Source organism: Amphiura filiformis, chromosome 1 (assembly GCF_039555335.1).
Source record: "Amphiura filiformis chromosome 1, Afil_fr2py, whole genome shotgun sequence".
NCBI classification, from domain to species: domain Eukaryota; kingdom Metazoa; phylum Echinodermata; class Ophiuroidea; order Amphilepidida; family Amphiuridae; genus Amphiura; species Amphiura filiformis.
Genome location: NC_092628.1, coordinates 97,309,708 through 97,328,728, shown reverse-complemented (window position 1 = coordinate 97,328,728; position 19,021 = coordinate 97,309,708). Strand labels below are relative to the sequence as shown.

At 34.8% G+C, this 19,021-nt stretch overlaps 1 protein-coding gene across 1 annotated transcript in view; it reads right to left on the bottom strand.

The window, feature by feature from the left end:
• Positions 1 to 23: 23 nt before the first annotated feature.
• Positions 24 to 19,021, bottom strand: part of LOC140164787 (uncharacterized) — a 31,938-nt gene continuing 12,940 nt past the window's right edge. The window contains exons 5-20 of the mRNA XM_072188155.1: positions 17,600 to 17,701; positions 16,544 to 16,648; positions 16,266 to 16,373; positions 13,556 to 13,654; positions 12,429 to 12,527; positions 10,905 to 11,039; positions 10,010 to 10,126; positions 7,167 to 7,269; positions 6,963 to 7,045; positions 6,594 to 6,746; positions 5,081 to 5,179; positions 2,833 to 2,898; positions 2,397 to 2,501; positions 1,620 to 1,847; positions 1,047 to 1,155; positions 24 to 208 (exon numbers count right to left, since the gene is read on the bottom strand). Of these exons, the coding sequence (XP_072044256.1) occupies positions 24 to 208; positions 1,047 to 1,155; positions 1,620 to 1,847; positions 2,397 to 2,501; positions 2,833 to 2,898; positions 5,081 to 5,179; positions 6,594 to 6,746; positions 6,963 to 7,045; positions 7,167 to 7,269; positions 10,010 to 10,126; positions 10,905 to 11,039; positions 12,429 to 12,527; positions 13,556 to 13,654; positions 16,266 to 16,373; positions 16,544 to 16,648; positions 17,600 to 17,701 (1,896 nt within the window). The remainder of the gene's footprint in view (positions 209 to 1,046; positions 1,156 to 1,619; positions 1,848 to 2,396; positions 2,502 to 2,832; positions 2,899 to 5,080; positions 5,180 to 6,593; positions 6,747 to 6,962; positions 7,046 to 7,166; positions 7,270 to 10,009; positions 10,127 to 10,904; positions 11,040 to 12,428; positions 12,528 to 13,555; positions 13,655 to 16,265; positions 16,374 to 16,543; positions 16,649 to 17,599; positions 17,702 to 19,021) is intronic.

The following is a 19,021-nucleotide window of genomic DNA, read 5'->3' as shown; positions in this document are numbered from 1 at the left end:
TGTGAAAACATGAAAGCTTGAGCTCAACATTTGGAGCACACTTTTACCTTGATTTGACTACCAAGTACTCCAAGCTGTGACTTCAAACAGGCCATTTCTTCTGAGTCCTTCTTTTTGGTGTTAAGAGCTATTGTGCAGTCACTGATGTTCAGGAATTCTTTGAATAGGTCTTGCAGAGCTTGCACAGTCCCTTGGGCTGCCTTCTTACCTAGAGCAGTGGATGCAGTGTGCATAATGAAATGAACATTGTCAATATTTCACACACAAGACATGCTTTAAAACAAAAATAAATTCTTGTCCTTGTTTGAGAACCATCGGAATAGGACGTATAGGAATAAGTTCTATACTAAGCCTCAGGTTAGAAAGTTTAATATGGCTTTTTTGAGAGCAACTAGGCAATGTGACTAAAACCTGCTAAGGGTACCAAGCCCGGGTACCAAAGTTAAGGCAATCACATACTAAAGAAGGTATCCATGATGATCCATGGAGTACCCAAAGCAATTTCTTCTGGTTGTTTTTTCCTTAGAAGTCTGAAATTTATTACAATGATAAAGTGAGCAGGTAGGGTAGCATGTACATTTCATGTCTGCTGGAGTTTGAGTGTTTCTTCTTTTTGGATCCATAAAACTTGCTAACAAAATCATGCCTTTTATTGTACAATTGTTCAGTTGGTATTCGTCTTGACTGCTGACTGAATCCACATCTTATATGATTTTTGACTGTCTTTCTTGTCATTTCAGATTTATATATGTGACACGATCTGGTCCATGGGGGCCAAAGGAGGCATTTTTGAACATTGAGTTACTGTAATTATTACATTATACATTCAATAGGCTATCATTTACTAAAACACCAAAGGTCTAGCACACTTGGCTCTAAAGTTATGAAATTTTTTGATGTCTATTTTCTTATGTATTTTATGTTTTTTTACTTCATATTTGTACCTTTTCTCAGTTACAAATTTGCCGCCTTTGGCCCCCATGGACCAGATCGTGTCACATATTATTAAGAATTATATCAATAATAATAAACAACAAGAATCTTACCATTTGTCTTTGTTGATACCTGGTCAAGGTGTGTGCCAACTAACAGTACAGTTGGTTTTGTACTATTTTGCCTGATTCCGGCCTTTGCAAAACATAACCAGTACTTCAGCTGCAACAATAAAAATGATTTCACTTTACAAAAATGTAATTCCATGAATATTTATACCCCAAATGTCACATAATCCTAAGCTATATGAAATTGAAGTCTGAAAACTGAGGTTTTGTTTGTTTGTAAGTTTTTTGGTTAAAGGTGATATCATGTAAGGTTGTGTTACAGGAGGAAGGGAAATACATTTTATGTAGGCCCCCTATTGCTCTTTTTGTAGGCAATGTCTTTTAACCTCTGGGATTAAGAATGCAAGTGGTACATCGAAAGGTCAGAAGCAACAATTCTAATAAATATGGACCCTCTGGTTGTATAGTTGCAGTTCAGGTAATTGTTTTGTGGTTAGTTGGACAATGTGCTGGTCCTAGGTTGTAAATACAATATGTTCTTTATTGATATTTTGGAAAGCACAATTCAGCTTTCAATTACAACTTTACTTGTAAGTTATTTGAACACATGATAATTACCTTTTCATAATACCTCTCTTTGGCCTTTTTCTTTCTTGTAAGCACTGACAAGTCATAGACAACTAAAAAGATAGTATTATCTCCTTCAAGAAAGAGACTATGTGTCACATGGAACTCTTCATGTCCTGCACAGTCCCATATTGAAAAGTTGCCTGCACCTTCCAGGGAAAATTCGTCAATGTCAATCCCAGCAGTTGGAGTGTAGGCAGGATCTTCATCAGTGATACCCTGAAATATATTAATTTTGGGGAAAAAATGAGCATTTTTCAGGTTTTTACCCTATGGAGACCAAATTATGATCTTCAACCTTTTGACTTTTATAACTCCAGGGTCCTTTTCACTAAACTTTACAAAGTTTCTTTTTTTTCTTAAAAGTCTCAAAAATCAATTGTAACTTATGACGTATTGTAAGTTCCATTTCACTCAAATGACTTATGATTGGTATCTTTTTACAACAGGGACCCTACGTAGGGTTACAACTAGTAAAAGGGTATTCATAACTTACAAATGGTTACTTGAGTTACGAAGGGTTAAAGGTTTAGTGAAATACACCCCAGAACTCGCATATAGCTAAAACGTTTTTGGATCCTTTAAGTTATGACATCAATTGACAAGAGGAAAAATTTGAAACAACATTTCAACAGTTTTGACCTCTAGGACTAGATCATCTTTCAAAAAGGTGGTCTGGATGAACAATATCCATCAAAAACAAAATTTACAGTAAAACAAGGTAAATATGGCTGGCAGCAGGACTACCTACCTTTTGCCAGTCAGTACTTTTGTCAAAGTAGTTTTTCCTGCTGCTGGCTCACCAAGAAGTAACACTTTAACTGTGTCAAGTTTGGTTTCACCTTCTAACATCAGCTCTTCTTTTCTTTGTTTCTGGTGACAAGATATCATATTACTGTTGAAATATCTTAATATATTATTATTGTAGCTGCCATTGTTGTGGTCATCATCATTATCATCATTTATTATTATTATAAAATCATTATAAAACATTTATATTTTTACTCGAACCATTTTCAGTAAATGGCTAACATTATTTATATTTCTCACTTAGAATGGCCTATTTTCAATTTTCATTTTATGAAATTTGATAGGAAGTAAGCCGTGTCGGCAGTGTAGGCAACACACCTAGATAATATGGTGACAAATGTACTGATAATTAAAAAATGTGAAATAGGCTACAACCAGTTAACATCTTTCTTACCTGAACCAACTCAACCAGCTCCCTTGGTGTGTGGTCACCATACAAATCCAGTGGCTGCTCACCTGCCTGTTATTTAATGAGACACAAATTATTGTTGAATTTTATTTGGACAAAGAAGACTGTTTCATAGGTTTAACTTGGAACTATATTAGGAGTGATAAGTGAACATTGGTCTGATAGATCATAGACCACATACTTAAGTTTTGGTAGATTTTTAGAGTCTGCAAGGTCGGTACATATATTTCATATACATGTGTACTTCACTTCATTTTTATAGACAAGGGGCAGTCTACAGCTCTTTTCAAAGCAGTCACTCTTTCAGTGGCCAACTGATAGGCCTACCCACAAAATGAAGCCAAAAACTGGGTTGTAATTTCAGAACCCCCTCCACTGGATGTAGCTCTTTCAAAGGTCCCTGCTCCATCATATCGTCAATCTCATATGCTAATTAGGAACTGTGTAAGTTAATCAAGTCTTTGAGACACAGAGGCACTGAATGAAGACTTGCTCAATTCCTGCTTCCCATATTCAACCCAAGCAGCACCCTCCCCTAATTATCACCCCTGTGTGTTTTTCTAACTTGCAATTATTTAAGGCAGCTGTGTACTCTAGACATTGTTTCTTTCGCAAAATTGAGTTTTTTTGATATGTTTGTACTTTGTTATGTTTTTTATAAATACAAGGAATGAAAATCCATATTTGTAAACTCCAACTGCAATATTTTAAGGATTTTATTTCACTATTCCACTCGTGTTTGAAATTGAAAAGGAAAGAAATCTTTGTTGTACCAGCAGGGTACATCGCAAGAACAACGATCGCGTTGCGTATCGCGCAATTTGTTAAAGCACAAATACGCTACGCATACGCGACGCTTATCTGCATGCGCGGCGCATCTTATGGAAACACTACGGAAGCACAAAAACCTAGTGGTCAAATGGCTCCGTTTTAGGTGATAAAATGTGGGGTTTTTTTTCAAGTTCTTTCCCTCGATTTAGGTGATAAAATGTGGGTTTTTTCAAGTTCTTTCCCTCGATTTAAATATCAAGTTATGAATGGATTTCGCTCAAACTTCTCAAGGGGCCGTGGATTTACCCGATGTTTATGTAATGTAAGGTAGAAAAATAAAAACTGCCGCATTCTCCTGCGAGATTCGATGAAAGTGCGAAATGTGACCACTTTAAACTTCAACGGTCATTATTTCAATGTTCATTTTCTCGGTAATATGGTCAATATCTCAAAAAATAAGGCCAATATCAAAAAATAAAAATAAGCGTTTTTGGAATGGAGCCTCAAGATTGAGCTAAAAACAAAATAAAATATTTTGGAAAGAGTGTTTTTTTTGTTATTTTGTGTCCTTAAAAAAATTAACAAAAACTCACTTTTTTGTGATTTTCTTCATAATTGTTGTTTTTACCCCAAATCTGTATTTATATTAAGATTTTTTGATGTCCTTCATAAAAATGTATACTTTTATATGTCTTGCACAAATAATTACAAAGTTATTGCACTTTTACTACATGTATGTCTGAGAGTACACAGCCTCCTTAAAAGGGCATTTAGTGATCCACAGCCTCATCCCCCCACTTTTCTCAAAAAAAGTGGAGATTTTTATATCACTGGAATACTCTGGCTACATAATGTTTATGTACAAAATATTTCTTGCAGATTAATTCGTTTAGCAAAGATATCGTGAAATTTGAATTTTGTTCTGGTGCACCAGAACGAAATTACAACGTATTGTCTATGGAGCAGTGTAATACATTAAATCATGTATAACTCGCAAACGCAAAATCGGAATCAACTGAAATTTTGGGAATGTGCTTTTTTTTGTGGATATGTACTGAAAAATGTCATAAAAAGAGGATGTTAGGATCACGAAATACTCCTTTAAGTGCCCCTTTTCAATTGATGTTTTGGCACTTTTAGCATGATCCGTTACCGTAAGTCAGAAGATAATATATAATTCATGTTCACTATCAGAATAAAATTGTTACCCCCTGCTTGCTCTCATGAAATACAGGAAAATCTCGCACATGGAGAGACGTATCATTTGCTATATTACTGATCCACGCTTTTGGAATGAACTGCCAAAAATATCTACGTATTTCATTAAGCCTTTGGCTTCATGGAATATGGCACCAGACCTTAGATATTATCCTGTATTTCATGAACAAATAGGGGGTTACTAATAGTATGCATTTGTAACAATAGCTACATGACTATGATATATGATTTATTTTGATCTTACCTTATTTCTAATCAGAGCATTTGCACCATGTTCCATCAGCAGTTTGAATTCAATTCTGTTCCGTTTTTCTGCTGCTTTGTGTAATGGTGTATTTCCATCCTGATAGATAAAAAGGCATGGTCTTAATAAAAGTGGGGTTTTGGGAACTTATACTGTTTCCCAAATACTGCAAACAGTGTCTTAGCTAGCTTTGTGCATAAATAACCTGATATTGTAGAGAAAAGTACAAAATGAAGGACATAAGAACTGTAAACCATTTATTTATTTTTTATTTTTCGTAGAAATTGAACCATAGTAGGGCCTTGCAGTGCCTCTGGTAGTTAAAATGCTGGGGCCATATAGGCCTATAGCCAAGCCCTGTTCTACTTCATGCGCCACATATTATACACCAATAGCCATCCCCCAATGTCAAGAAGCCATTATATTGTTCAGCAATTAAAACATTGAAACATGTGGGCAGAGAGAGAAAGAGAGAGAGGGTTAGAGCAAGAGTGCGACAAAGGTATTTGTCTTTAAATATATATTACTTAGGCCTATATATGAAATGATTGAATCTCTGACTTGCCCCACATTCTTCAATATGCCACAGCGGAAAGTCCTGAAATATATACAAGGGTCATTCAAAAAAGTTCTACCTCCCTCATCACATCTCTATTATCTTATTGCCAGGATATTGAAATTACCCAAGATTATACTCTTAAATCTTGGCTTCAAAAATAAAGTTATTTGATGAAAAGCTGAGTTTTGGTTGTTTAGATAATTATGTTAGTTCCTATTTGAGCTCCCTGACATCCCTTGGAACTTCCCTTGGAACTTTTAAAACATGTCTTATATCAGAAGAAAATATCAAAGGGTTCAACAGACACACAAATATTAGTGAAATTTGCCCGATTTCGACTAGACTACGTTTAAGGGTAATTCGTAACTACATCCTTATTTTAAGCAATGGATGCGTCTTGAAGTGGAAGTAAAAGTAACAGGTTGTTAATAACCTTGTACATACTTTTAAAAAAATACAAAAATTGTGCATACAACTTATTTGATTTTTAGGATATGATTCAATTAATACGACTTGAACCAACAAGTGGTCACCCGATCGAAATCAACAACCTATTGAAAAGAGTCAGTATGAAGGATGGACATGTATCGGTTTTCTTGCAATTTGATTATTGAAATAAATAAATCTTTAATGATTTCCACATAGATGTGGGAAATTTTTTAATCAAAATGGTCTTTGTTTCAGACCGTTTCAGACATACCAAATCTATTTTCGATTTAACCAACACATCTAAGCATCCAAAAATCAGATTTTCAGCATTAGCATGGTTAATTTCAATACCCTGGCACGTAAGATAACAGATGTGATGATGGAGGTATAACTTTTTGAATGACCCTCATATAAATAAAATATCCCACATCATAGAGGTAGAAACGACAGACAGACAGACGGAAGGGAACATTTTAACCACTGTAATCATTGCGCTACAACATTATAAAATGTAAAAGAACTTACACCATCTCTGGCATTGATAAAGGGGTCTTCTCTTAGCAAAGTCTGACAGAAAGTCAGGTTATTAGAATCACCAAACAGGTAATCATATGGTCTGTTATAGTCCTGTGAAGTGGTGTTTTGTTTTACAGCCATGTGAAGTGGCGTTTCCTTTTTCTGTTAAAAAGAACACAAGAATTGGACTCTTTGTTCAGTGTACTGGTGGCAACGACAACAGTAGAGAGACCATGCAATTTTATGAGCCATTTAATTGGTGCAATGCATTTTTATATTATTTTATATACAGCTGAAAATTAAAAATAGTCTGTGTTTTCGGTGGTAAAATTTATAGTGATAATAAAATAATAATAATAAATAACAATATAAACTTACGTGATTCATAACAAGCAGATTTGCCCCAGATTGTAGAAGACATGTCCATACTCCCCCACAAGCCAGATGCAATGGTGTATTCCCTTCCTATATAAAAAAGTAATATTCCTGATTAAGCTATTTGACCCATAAAACAACATTTGGCACAATATGCTTTCAATACTGGACAGAGTATAGGAGACCAAAAAGGATATAATTTTTCACCTGCCTTGTTTGTCCTGTTGATTTTTGCTCCATGACTGATCAATATCTGACAGGTATCAATAAGGCCTTCTCCAGCTGCTATATGAAGAAGTGTATCTTCATTCTGAGTGTTCAAATACAAAAACATGAGAAAATATTTCAAATGTCTCATTGAAAACAACTGAAATCAGTATGGGCATTTTAATGAAGGAAAGTTAAGGGTTTGTATAGCAATATTTGCACAGTATATTTTGTGGGACATGAGAACACATCGGACATATCGAATTGCATTCTGAATACAAAGAATGTACAGAGCCCCATAAGTAACATGTTAAAAATAGTTTGGGGGGAAATTATCTCAATAATAAAATTATGATAAGGATAATGAACAGAAAAGAAAGGACTGGAGTAGAAGTACAGAGTGCAATGCATTAGTCAAGATAATCGCACGCGCCGTGCAATAACTCCATGGCAAGTGCGATTATCTTGACGAATGCATTTGCACGAGTACAATGTCTGCATTCATTATATTAGGTAAAATATCTTAAATTTTAAAAACACCATCAGGTCATTGACCAAGTAGCATTTACTAGTAACTGGTCAAGAAAATCAATCACTGTAGAAGTTAGCTATCAATGGTATCGATTGCGCCATACGTCATATATACTTTAGTAACTTATTCACGCATGGTTTGTAACCAATTGACTTTATGTTGTGATCATTTAATATCGTGGTTCCGAATACAGAGAGCACTGAAGCAGTTGACCTAGAAACAATCGATTTTGACGTCCCACAACATGTAGTACTGCGGTGAATGGAGATGAGAGAATAAACTTATATATCAATATCAACTGGACTTTATAGTTCTACAATTTGAACTTTAAAATCTACTAATATTGTTAAAAACACACGACAGTGGAATTTTTCAATTTGTTCAGTATTATAAAGCATGATCATGATATTATGCACTAGTGTGTGTTTCCTGGGCGTGTTTATGTTATCTTAGATATAGGCCTACATGTAGTTCATTTGTAAAATGCTGAATATTTTGTAATGGTGTCATCTTGTATAATTATGGTCCACCTGTTTTTAGCCCTTTTTAATTAATAGAAGCTCGATTATTCTCATTTGATGTTTGATTTATTTGAGTTCATTAATCATAATTTTTGGCAATGATAGTTGCAAAATAGAACAGTTTGTAACCTATGATTTACAAAGTGCGCATGAAAAAATACCATACCCTATAACTATTTTAACACCACAGAATGTATATTCGTACTTTTTTGGTGGTATATATATCGAACATAGTTATATAAGTTATATAGCAATGTGAAAGTAGTATTTCTAGTATTTGAGCGTGCACGTATTATTTAAAATCTATTGTTTAGTGTGCGGGTTTTAGATAATGTATTGTTTAGCGTGTAGGTTTATATAAACCTGCACGCGAAGTAGTTCACGAAAATAATGCACGGGAGAAGAATACATAACGATGAATAGAAACGGGCACTAGAAGTATATTTCGGGATAAGATCTCAAGATAATAAAATTATCCTGAGATAATAAAATTATCCCAGGATAATATCTCGAGATAATAAAATTATCATGTGATAAGATCTCAAGATAATAAAATTATCCCAAGATAATAAAATTATCCTGGAATCAGGGGTAGCGCTAGCAGGGACCCCCGAACTTGCAGTAAATTAAAAAGTAGGGGGTCCTGAGTAGATTTTGGTGAGTCTGAGTTGCACAAATGGGGGAAATTTTAAAAACAGGGGGTCCAAACTCTATTTTGGTGGGTCCGGGACCCCAAAAAGCAACCTAATGCTACCCCTGCCTGGAATAAGATCTTAAGATAATAAACTTACCCCGAGGTAACAAAATTTTCAGGATAAGAGATAAAGATCCTGGTATAATTTTATTATCTTGGGATAATTTTATTATCTTGAGATCTTATCCCGGGATAATTTTATTATCTTGGGAAAATTTTATTATCTCAAGATCTTATCCCGGGATAATTTTATTATCTCAAGATAATTGCCCAAAATTTTTTTAACATGACACTTCAAGGGCTCTGTAAGAATGTCCTTCTGATATCAAATAATTTTTTGAAATTCAGGATATAATACAAATTTTATGGCAAATTACTAAAAATTTATATTTTTGATATTTTGATTATTAATCGAAGTAAAATTTGTAAATCTTATGATATTCACTTTTTGGTGTATGTAGCTGGGAAGAAGAGCCGACAATCAAATATTTGGACTTAAAGATAAACATTTTTTCCAAAAAAAACCTTGAAATTTTTTTGGGAAAAAATGTGTATCTTGAGAAGTCATAATTTTTAAATGATCATCGGCTGTACCTCCCAGCTACATACACTTTAAGTACATATCAGTGGATTTATAATTTTTTTTTAAATCATTTTTTAATAATTTGCCATAAAATGTGTTTCATAAGTTAATTATTTGCAATAAAAACCTCGGATGTTATTTAACAATTCTGAACTTTATATATTAACTCACAAGTCATCCGTGAGTTTCCAGGAAATATCAGTATAAAATATTTTATAAGAAATCTTTCCCTTGACCAATTTTAGCAGGGTTTGAAACCACTTAAAACAGAGAAATTGTCCATTCGAATTATGCAAATCGTTCATTTTAGAAACTATGCATTGTGGGTAATATGTCTCGGATAGTACAGGTCGCAATATTGAAGCTGGTATAATTTATCAATGAAAATGTAGTGATGATGTCATTGGGTCAATGATTTTCAAAATGCTGATTGGTTGATTGTTTTGCTGTACATGCACGGTACAGAATTATTTTTCCTATGGGTAAATTACACTGTGCAGGGATATACGCTACCTCATCAGGTGTTGCCAAGATGACTGGGCAGAGAAGGTGTGCATGCAGTGTATGTAATTCAGCAAGTTCGTAAGTTCCATGGTTCAGGATCAACAAATTAGTTATGGTGCATTGTTTCTAAATGAACACACATGCAAAAAATATCAGTTTAACATTATAAAAGAAAAACATAGTTAATATGTCTAAGCTTTTTTCCCAAAACTGTGCATTAAAGTTGAATATTCAGTCCCAGAATCACATCAAGATAATTTATTATAGAAATACAATTTTTCAACTTTTCACAATATTTCATTTCTATATCAAATTATTCAAACTGTGTATATGTGTGCAAATTGAGGGTGCTATTTACATTTATTTTAAATTTAATTTAACCAAATTATATAAGTTATTCCTTACATTTCATGCTAAAAAGTTTTTTTGAAAATATCCTTACTATTTGGAACTCTTTTTCAGATATTTACATGCCATTATACCAGTGTCTATCCCTTGTAATGATGAAAACATGATTTAAGATAAATAGCGCCATCATTGTTCACCTTTTCTTTAAAATGGCGTAGTTTTACATGCCATCAAACAACATGTCTTAAAATAATGATGTTGCCCATGTTATATGAGACAATAGATGCATGACAGTGGAAACAATAACTTTATTCTCTAACTAGTGTTGTAATTTATTGTCAACAGCCAGGTGAGAAAATACAAATTGGAGAATTTATGTGGCAAATGATCAAATCTGCAAGAAATATTATGTATACATACATTATGTAATCCTAGGTTTCTAATGGTATAAATATCCCAACTGTTTTGAAGATAAGTGGGGGGCCGGCTGGGAGTGAGGATTTGGATCACAAAATGCCCCTATTAATGACTCACAAAGTCTTTTCATAATTCATACCTTATTCACTGATGTCACCTCAGCATGATATTTAAGGAGTTCATTGAAGATGCATATCATATCCTTATGTATGTCAAAGGAATGCCTGTCCTCTTTCTGGACCATTGCTAGCCGATGTAAGACCGAATTCTGCTCCTATAGAGTGTATGCAATAAACCAACCGGAACGGTATTACAATTAAAATGGCAGCCATGCTGGAGGGCAGTTCTAAGATTACTTACGATGACAGAGGGACAAGTCTCTAGATCGATTCCACAACCATTCATACCTCACACGTTTTATTGTATTATCATGCGAATTTTTCCGTGGTACCTTATGGAGGACAGAATTTTATTTAAATGAGGATGACTCTTTTATGAGTGACATCGAATTGCATACCCTCTATAGTATAGAAGAGGAATACAATCAAAATATTTCCCAATGTATGATGATTCTGCATTGGCCAGAATAAAAGCAATGGATTCAGGATTAGCATCTCAGCCCGGCTCCACTGGTTATATTTTGTTCAACTTAATAAATGAAGTGTGCAATAACAAAAACTGAATAATCTATGCCATTTATTCGCGGTAGAAAAAATAATGTAACTAGGATTAATTACCATAGCGATATGTGAATTTTTTTTTTAATATATTGCCCTGCACTCATCACCTGTCATGTCTGTGTATGTGTGCAATCATAGATTGAATATAATACCGCTCTTTTCGAATACAATAATTCTTACGTGTGCAAATAAACACACATGGACTCTGCATAATGTGAAATATCCATAGAATTATGATCCAGGCCTTTATGCATATTCTTTGATAATCAATGGTGTGATGCAGAGTTACAGTGCAGGGCAATATATTCAAAAATTGTTTTCACCTATTGCTATGGTAATTAATCATGTTAAATCACTATATCTACAGTGAATTGGGCAAACAAAGTATAACCAGGGAAGCAGGGCTGAGATTCTCGGCTGTTAGTACCCAGAAATAGGGTGATTTTGCATGATCGGTTTACAGAATGTCACATGACTAGCACCCTAGTGCTAGTTGTGCATGGCTTGCACGGTGCAGGGGGTGACTGAGGGGGATGTGCCCCCCCCCCCTCCTGAGAAGTTAGAAACTTTTGGAAAATGAAGTCCTAATTGAAGCCATATTTGGTGGACCATTTTGACACTATTATTGTGTAAAATTAAAGTTTGACAAAGCCGAAAATGTGTGAAATGATGGGGTAGTTGACACAAGCGGACACGTTTTCACTATTATTGCATTAAACATAAATTGCCGGTTGTCCAAAGCAGAAGCTCAAATGGCTACTGATTTACCCATACGCAGGGGGATGTCTGAAGAAGTTGAAAATTTTTGCAAAATTGGGATCCAATTGAAGCCATTTGGTGTATCGTTTTACACAATTTTTGAGGGATATCTGGCGATCTGCGCGCCCTCTGCTATTCCCTGGATCCACCGGTGCAACCGAACGAAAGGAAGAAAGTGATTGAAGTATAAAATGGGGAAATTTGTAGAAAGACATCGAGTATACCTTATCTGTGGCATGTATGTTTGCACCAAATTGCAGCAGCAGTTTTGTCATCTCAATATCCAATGCAGAGACTGCAGCTAGTAAAGGCGTTAAGCCATCCTACAAAATATATAATTCATATAGTAAAAGACCCTGCTCCTGGGATCTTGCTCGAATACACTACCCCCCAACCCACAAAAAAAATAATGTAACTAGGATTAATTACCATAGCGATATGTGAATTTTTTTTAAAATATATTGCCCTGCACTCATCACCTGTCATGTCTGTGTATGTGTGCAATCATAGATTGAATATAATACCGCTCTTTTCGAATACAATAATTCTTACGTGTGCAAATAAACACACATGGACTCTGCATAATGTGAAATATTCATAGAATTATGATCCAGGCCTTTATGCATATTCTTTGATAATCAATGGTGTGATGCAGAGTTACAGTGCAGGGCAATATATTCAAAAATTGTTTTCACCTATTGCTATGGTAATTAATCATGTTAAATCACTATATCTACAGTGAATTGGGCAAACGTATAACCAGGGAAGCAGGGCTGAGATTCTCGGCTGTTAGTACCCAGAAATAGGGTGATTTTGCATGATCGGTTTACAGAATGTCACATGACTAGCACCCTAGTGCTAGTTGTGCATGGCTTGCACGGTGCAGGGGGGGTGACTGAGGGGATGTGCCCCCCTCCTGAGAAGTTAGAAACTTTTGGAAAATGAAGTCCTAATTGAAGCCATATTTGGTGGACCATTTTGACACTATTATTGTGTAAAATTAAAGTTTGACAAAGCCGAAAATGTGTGAAATGATGGGGTAGTTGACACAAGTGGACACGTTTTCACTATTATTGCATTAAACATAAATTGCCGGTTGTCCAAAGCAGAAGCTCAAATGGCTACTGATTTACCCATACGCAGGGGGATGTCTGAAGAAGTTGAAAATTTTTGCAAAATTGGGATCCAATTGAAGCCATTTGGTGTATCGTTTTACACAATTTTTGAGGGATATACGGCGACTGCGCGCCCCCTCTGCTATTCCCCTGGATCCACCGGTGCAACCGAACGAAAGGAAGAAAGTGATTGAAGTATAAAAATGGGGAAATTTGTAGAAAGACATCGAGTATACCTTATCTGTGGCATGTATGTTTGCACCAAATTGCAGCAGCAGTTTTGTCATCTCAATATCCAATGCAGAGACTGCAGCTAGTAAAGGCGTTAAGCCATCCTACAAAATATATAATTCATATAGTAAAAGACCCTGCTCCTGGGATCTTGCTCGAATACACTACCCCCCCCATGAAATAACAATGATATAATAAAATCTTTAAAATACAAAAATAAGAATAATAAAATAAATACAAATAATTTTAAAAAATACCAAAAATAATAATTTAAAAAAAAGAAGTAAATAATAATAATAAATAAATAAATTCCATATTTTTAAAGTTGCAAATCTTTTAAAAACTAGATTGTCTCAGCAGCAGGGGACCATAGGCTGTCATGTACATCTAAGTGTAGAGGCTTATCCTTTCATATTCCCATTTGAGCATAGTCTCAAGTCCACTTAAAAGGTTTTGGTCTCCAGGTCAATTCAGTTTTAATTTTGGGGTTGTTGTTATGTTGTTACAGCAACAAGCCCAGCTTTCCTGCCCATTCAGCTGTCCCTTTGTGGTGTGCAGCCAATCAGGTCCCTCGTCTTATATTGTTATTCCTTTGATATGTCCATAGTTCTCCTAGTGATGCACTTGCAATTGTTCCTTCGATCTTGATGTACCAAAAATCCCATATAGTCAAATATACTCCAATAAAATGGTATGTCTAATTATGCTGCTTTATGCTTCAAAATAAAGGCTTTGTATGAAAAATAAAGGCTTTGTGTGGAGTTTCTTCAAATCCCACCCATGAATGTTTTGTATAGAGTTTCTTCAAAACAAGAATCTCGTCAGCAGATTGTCTCCACTTTCTACTGCATTTTATAGTGGGCTATTGATTGCTTTGTATGGAGTTTCTTCACAACCTGAAGAATCTTGTCAGTAGATTGTCTCCACTTTCTACTGCTTGTTTTTATAGAGTGTGGTGGAGTTTCTTAAAAACCTGAAGAATCTTGTCTGTAGATTGATTCCACTTTCTACTGCGTTTTTACAGTGGGCTATGATTGCTTTGTATGGAGTTTCTTCAAAACCTGAAGAATCTCATCAGTAGATTGTCTCCACTTTCTACTGAGCTTTTATAGAGGGCGGTGGAGTTTCTTCATCACCTGAAGAATCTCATCAGTAGATTGTCTCCACTTTCTACTGTGTTTTTATAGAGGGTGGTGGAGTTTCTTCATCACCTGAAGAATCTTGTCAGTAGATTGTCTCCACTTTCTACTGTGTTTTATAGTGGGCTATTGGATGCTTTGTATGGAGAGTTTCTTTAAAACCTGCAGAATATCTCTTTCAGTAGTTTGCCGTCCCTTTCTACTGTGTTTTTATACGAGAGTTATAAATGCTTTGTTTGCATGTTTGGAGTATCTTTATTTACTTGGTTGTAAATACCGGTGGATTTAATAATATCTATATATCAGTTAATGGTTTAAGCATTGATGTCGGCTTTTGCTGGATACAACATTTTTGTTTGCTTGTGTTGGCATTGTTTATTCTTTTGGAGATTCCGGGTGGAGATTTCTAATTATTTAATTGCGGCTAAAATGTTGTTTTCCAATCCAATCCTCTGTTTGATCCAAAGATGTATCTGTTTGAGATGTATTTGCTTCAGAAGTCAACTGTTGTATGTCCAGTCTGTATGGTTGGCTTGTACACATTTTTCCAATAATTCTTGTATTATTGATTTATATGAAGATAATAAATAATTTAAAATGCTTTCTGCAATTAAAGCTATATTATAACATTTGCTGAGGAAGACGCCCTCACTGAATTTTTAAAATTCCTTTTTTTACACAATTAAATTGTACTTTATTAAACCAATATACCCTGCAAAAATCAAGACTCTAAGTGCTGTAATTTTGTCAAAATCTGTGATTTTGAATTAAAAGCTGATTCAGCGCTTTATTATTACGATGGAATTATTAGTCAAACGCATACACGATGTTCATAACACACAGTACGTCACGGCGTGCGGGACGGTGACAAAGGGTCGTACCACAACATGACCGAAGGAGTGATACGTATTGGCGACATGTGCGCTGGTAGTAAATTCCAATTTTCTTTGCTTTGCCGTAGTTCGCTCAAAAATAAAAGGGATATATCTGACAGTAAAAGCTAACATTTTATGGCAAAGAAATGCTAATCTATTTTGTTTGAAAATGTTATAATATTGCTATAATTATTAAGCTTATGTGTATTTTAATACACATAAGGTTAGATAATTCCTCATGATCGTGGGGGCAATGCAGAGTCTATTCTTTGCTTTGTTGTGCTTTTCTGCTGTCTTGAGACAAACAAACAAACAAACAAACAAACAAACAAACAAACAAATAAATATATAAATAAATAAATAAATAAATAAATAAATAAATAAATAAATAAATAAATAAATAAATAAATAAATAAATAAATAAATAAATAAATAAATAAACAAATAAATAATACTTTAAAAATCACCAGATATACTATTTTGCAGTAAACCTTTGACAAGCACGACTAATGTGATGTTGCAAATTCGGAGATAACAAAGCGTACGGCGCACAGTTCATTCATAAATTTCCACTCTGCAACAGCAGATCGCCTCAGTAGCCAATCAGAGACAAGTGCGTCCAACGCAGTAAATATGCGATGTATGCTTAAAATATGCGCTCGTCAAAGGTTTACTGCAATTAATTATAGTTACTATCTTACCTTGCCTGTCAATTCAATATCTGCCTTAGTCTTTAAAGCTTCAAGTTTGTCTTTTAGTCCTTCCCTTTTGTCACATCCAAGTCCTACTGTGAATAGAGTATGCCCATCCTAGGAAATATAAATATGTATGGTAATCTACCTTTTAAAATCTGTAAAATGTAATATCCAGGCTGAGAACAATAAGCACTAAGTGCCTGAGAACAATCAATTGGACCATCTAAATGGGGATGATCCTGGTATTTCAATCCATTTTGATTGAAATTTTAAAATATACTCACTGGGTATTTTTTGTTTACATCAGATTTGGCTTTGATAAGTGACTTCACAACTTCCACAGAGTATTTGTCATCAGCCACTGCATGTTGGAGTGGTGTCCATCCAGCCTTTTCAACAAAACAACAAATAAACAAGATGTTTTAAAAGTAAATCAACAAAAAAAAGTAAGAAATTGGAATAAATCTTCTTTTGGCCTGGGTTTAGGCCACATTGTCCCAATTTTTCCCCATTCTAGCATTAATATTTCAATTTCCATGTGCTATGTAAACATGTCCCAGAAAAGTCTTGTTTGTTTGTTTGTTTATTTGTTGTTGATTTTCTTGCCACCATCTATTTATTTGGGAAACATGTATTGAGGGTTCAGTGCAACAATATCTTCACTCCAATTTGGCAAAAATGAGATTTTGGTATGAAAATGTAGCTAGCAACACTGTCCATTTGACAGCCACAAGACCTTAATTCCACCATGTATATTCAAACAGTACACAGTTGAAAGCCATGCTTCATGGAATGTGTCAGATCACTAGGGTATGTGGCCGGGTATGTGGTCTGTGGTCAGAGCAACAACATCTGAACTCCAGTGGAGTTCCATAGAGTTTGCATGGCTGACCCCTTGGTATGCCATGCAAGTCCAGGGAGGTGAACGTTTGATTGATTTATTTGATTGCTTGATTACTTTGATTGATTTATTGATACATTCATTCATTTGTGATTGTATTAGGTACCCACTACCCATTTCAATTGAAGATACAGTGGCTCTATATAAAGATCTGTACAAGTGGATTGCCCCTTTCCTACTGAAGATTTGCTCTTTGAGCCACCAAGTCATACCATAATGACTCTTTTCAGAGGCTTCCCCCCTCAACCCTTGGTGAACAAGGGCAGTCCACTTGAATGACTCTTTTCAAAACCACCTAATCTTCAAGACCGGTGCCCTTACCATAATGACTCTTTTCAGAACAAAAAAACAACAACCTCAGAGTGGACAATGTTGGCTCTCATCATGGTCTGAATAAAAACTAGGTTTGACTTTGTAGATGCTGATATGTTAGACTTACCTCATCTGTAACATCTACTTTTGCTCCTGAACTTAGAAGTAGATCACACACTTCTTTGCTCCCAGCAAAGAATAGGGCAGTTTTTCCCCCAGTTTGGCCAGCCTGTTTTGAGATAGATGGTTGAGCAATAACCAGTTATATGCTATATACATCTATATGGTTATATTACCCGCCCCTAGCACTCAAAACTAGAATGTAACCATGTTCATTCTTTAATTTATCAAATACCCCTTTGTACAAATTTTCAGTGAAAAAATTATTCAAAACAAATTACATTTTGTTTGTTTTTCAAAGACTACAAAAATAATGGATGTATATTAATAACAAGTAGGTAGTTCTTTAATATTGCTATGTTTTTTTAACTGGATTTTAAGATTTTTATTCTGGAATCTTAAAAGATTCTAGAATAAAGAATACATTACATGACATGTTTTCTAACATTTTTTTACAGTTTTGATGAAAGGTTTTCTAAATTCATCTGCTGGACATTGATTTTCACACCCTACCATCTACCATGTTCCTCTCAGATACCAAAAAAGAAGGACACACTGTATATGTGGGGTCTTTACACTTTAGTGGTTTAAAACAAGAAAAGACTCGGGTAAGCATAATTGTGTTGTCATTTAGATCATTTACATGAGGATTCAAACTTCTACACTTAATTGATAATGCTGTCTTTTCACTGTGAGAGTTCGATCCATGTATGACAAAATCATGCTTGAAATTTACTACTTTTCCATTGAAAAAAATAATGTGTTAAAAAGAATTAGTGGTATTTAACCTATAGTGTTGAAAAGTATACCAATATATTCCTGTAATCATAAGAATTCAGAAAATGCATGGAGTGACCAATCTAGGATGCACTATTCTTGATACCAAAAATATCAAAGGACAAAATTTTGACTCCATGGGGTCAAAAATGTAAAAACAAGGGCGTTGCTAGACCAATATGATTCGGGGGTGTACAGCATGTTTTGCCAACAGAAATATTTGATGAGTTGTAGACCCAAATTGTTTTTAGCCATGATGGTGCTCAAGAATCTTAAAAGTTGGGGGGGGGGATAGGACTAATTTTTTTTAATTAGTAACTACTGCAAATGTATCATAACAATAAAAATAGCTCTATAACAAAATAACAGCACAATTTCGTAACACATTAATATTTTATATGACTTTTGCAATTTGCCGACAATCACACATAGCTTTGACTACATTTGCAAACAATCACATGGTTTTGACGACAACAGTCAATTTTTGCAGACAAAATTGTGTATTGGGGAGTGTCACCCCCATACCCCCCTCTAGCAGTGGCCCTGTGTGAAAATGCTCAGATTGTGATGAAAAAAGTGTCCAAATTCATATCAAGAATAGTTTCCTCTCTAGGATGTTTCATTGCCTAGGTAATGCATCAAATTAGTTAAC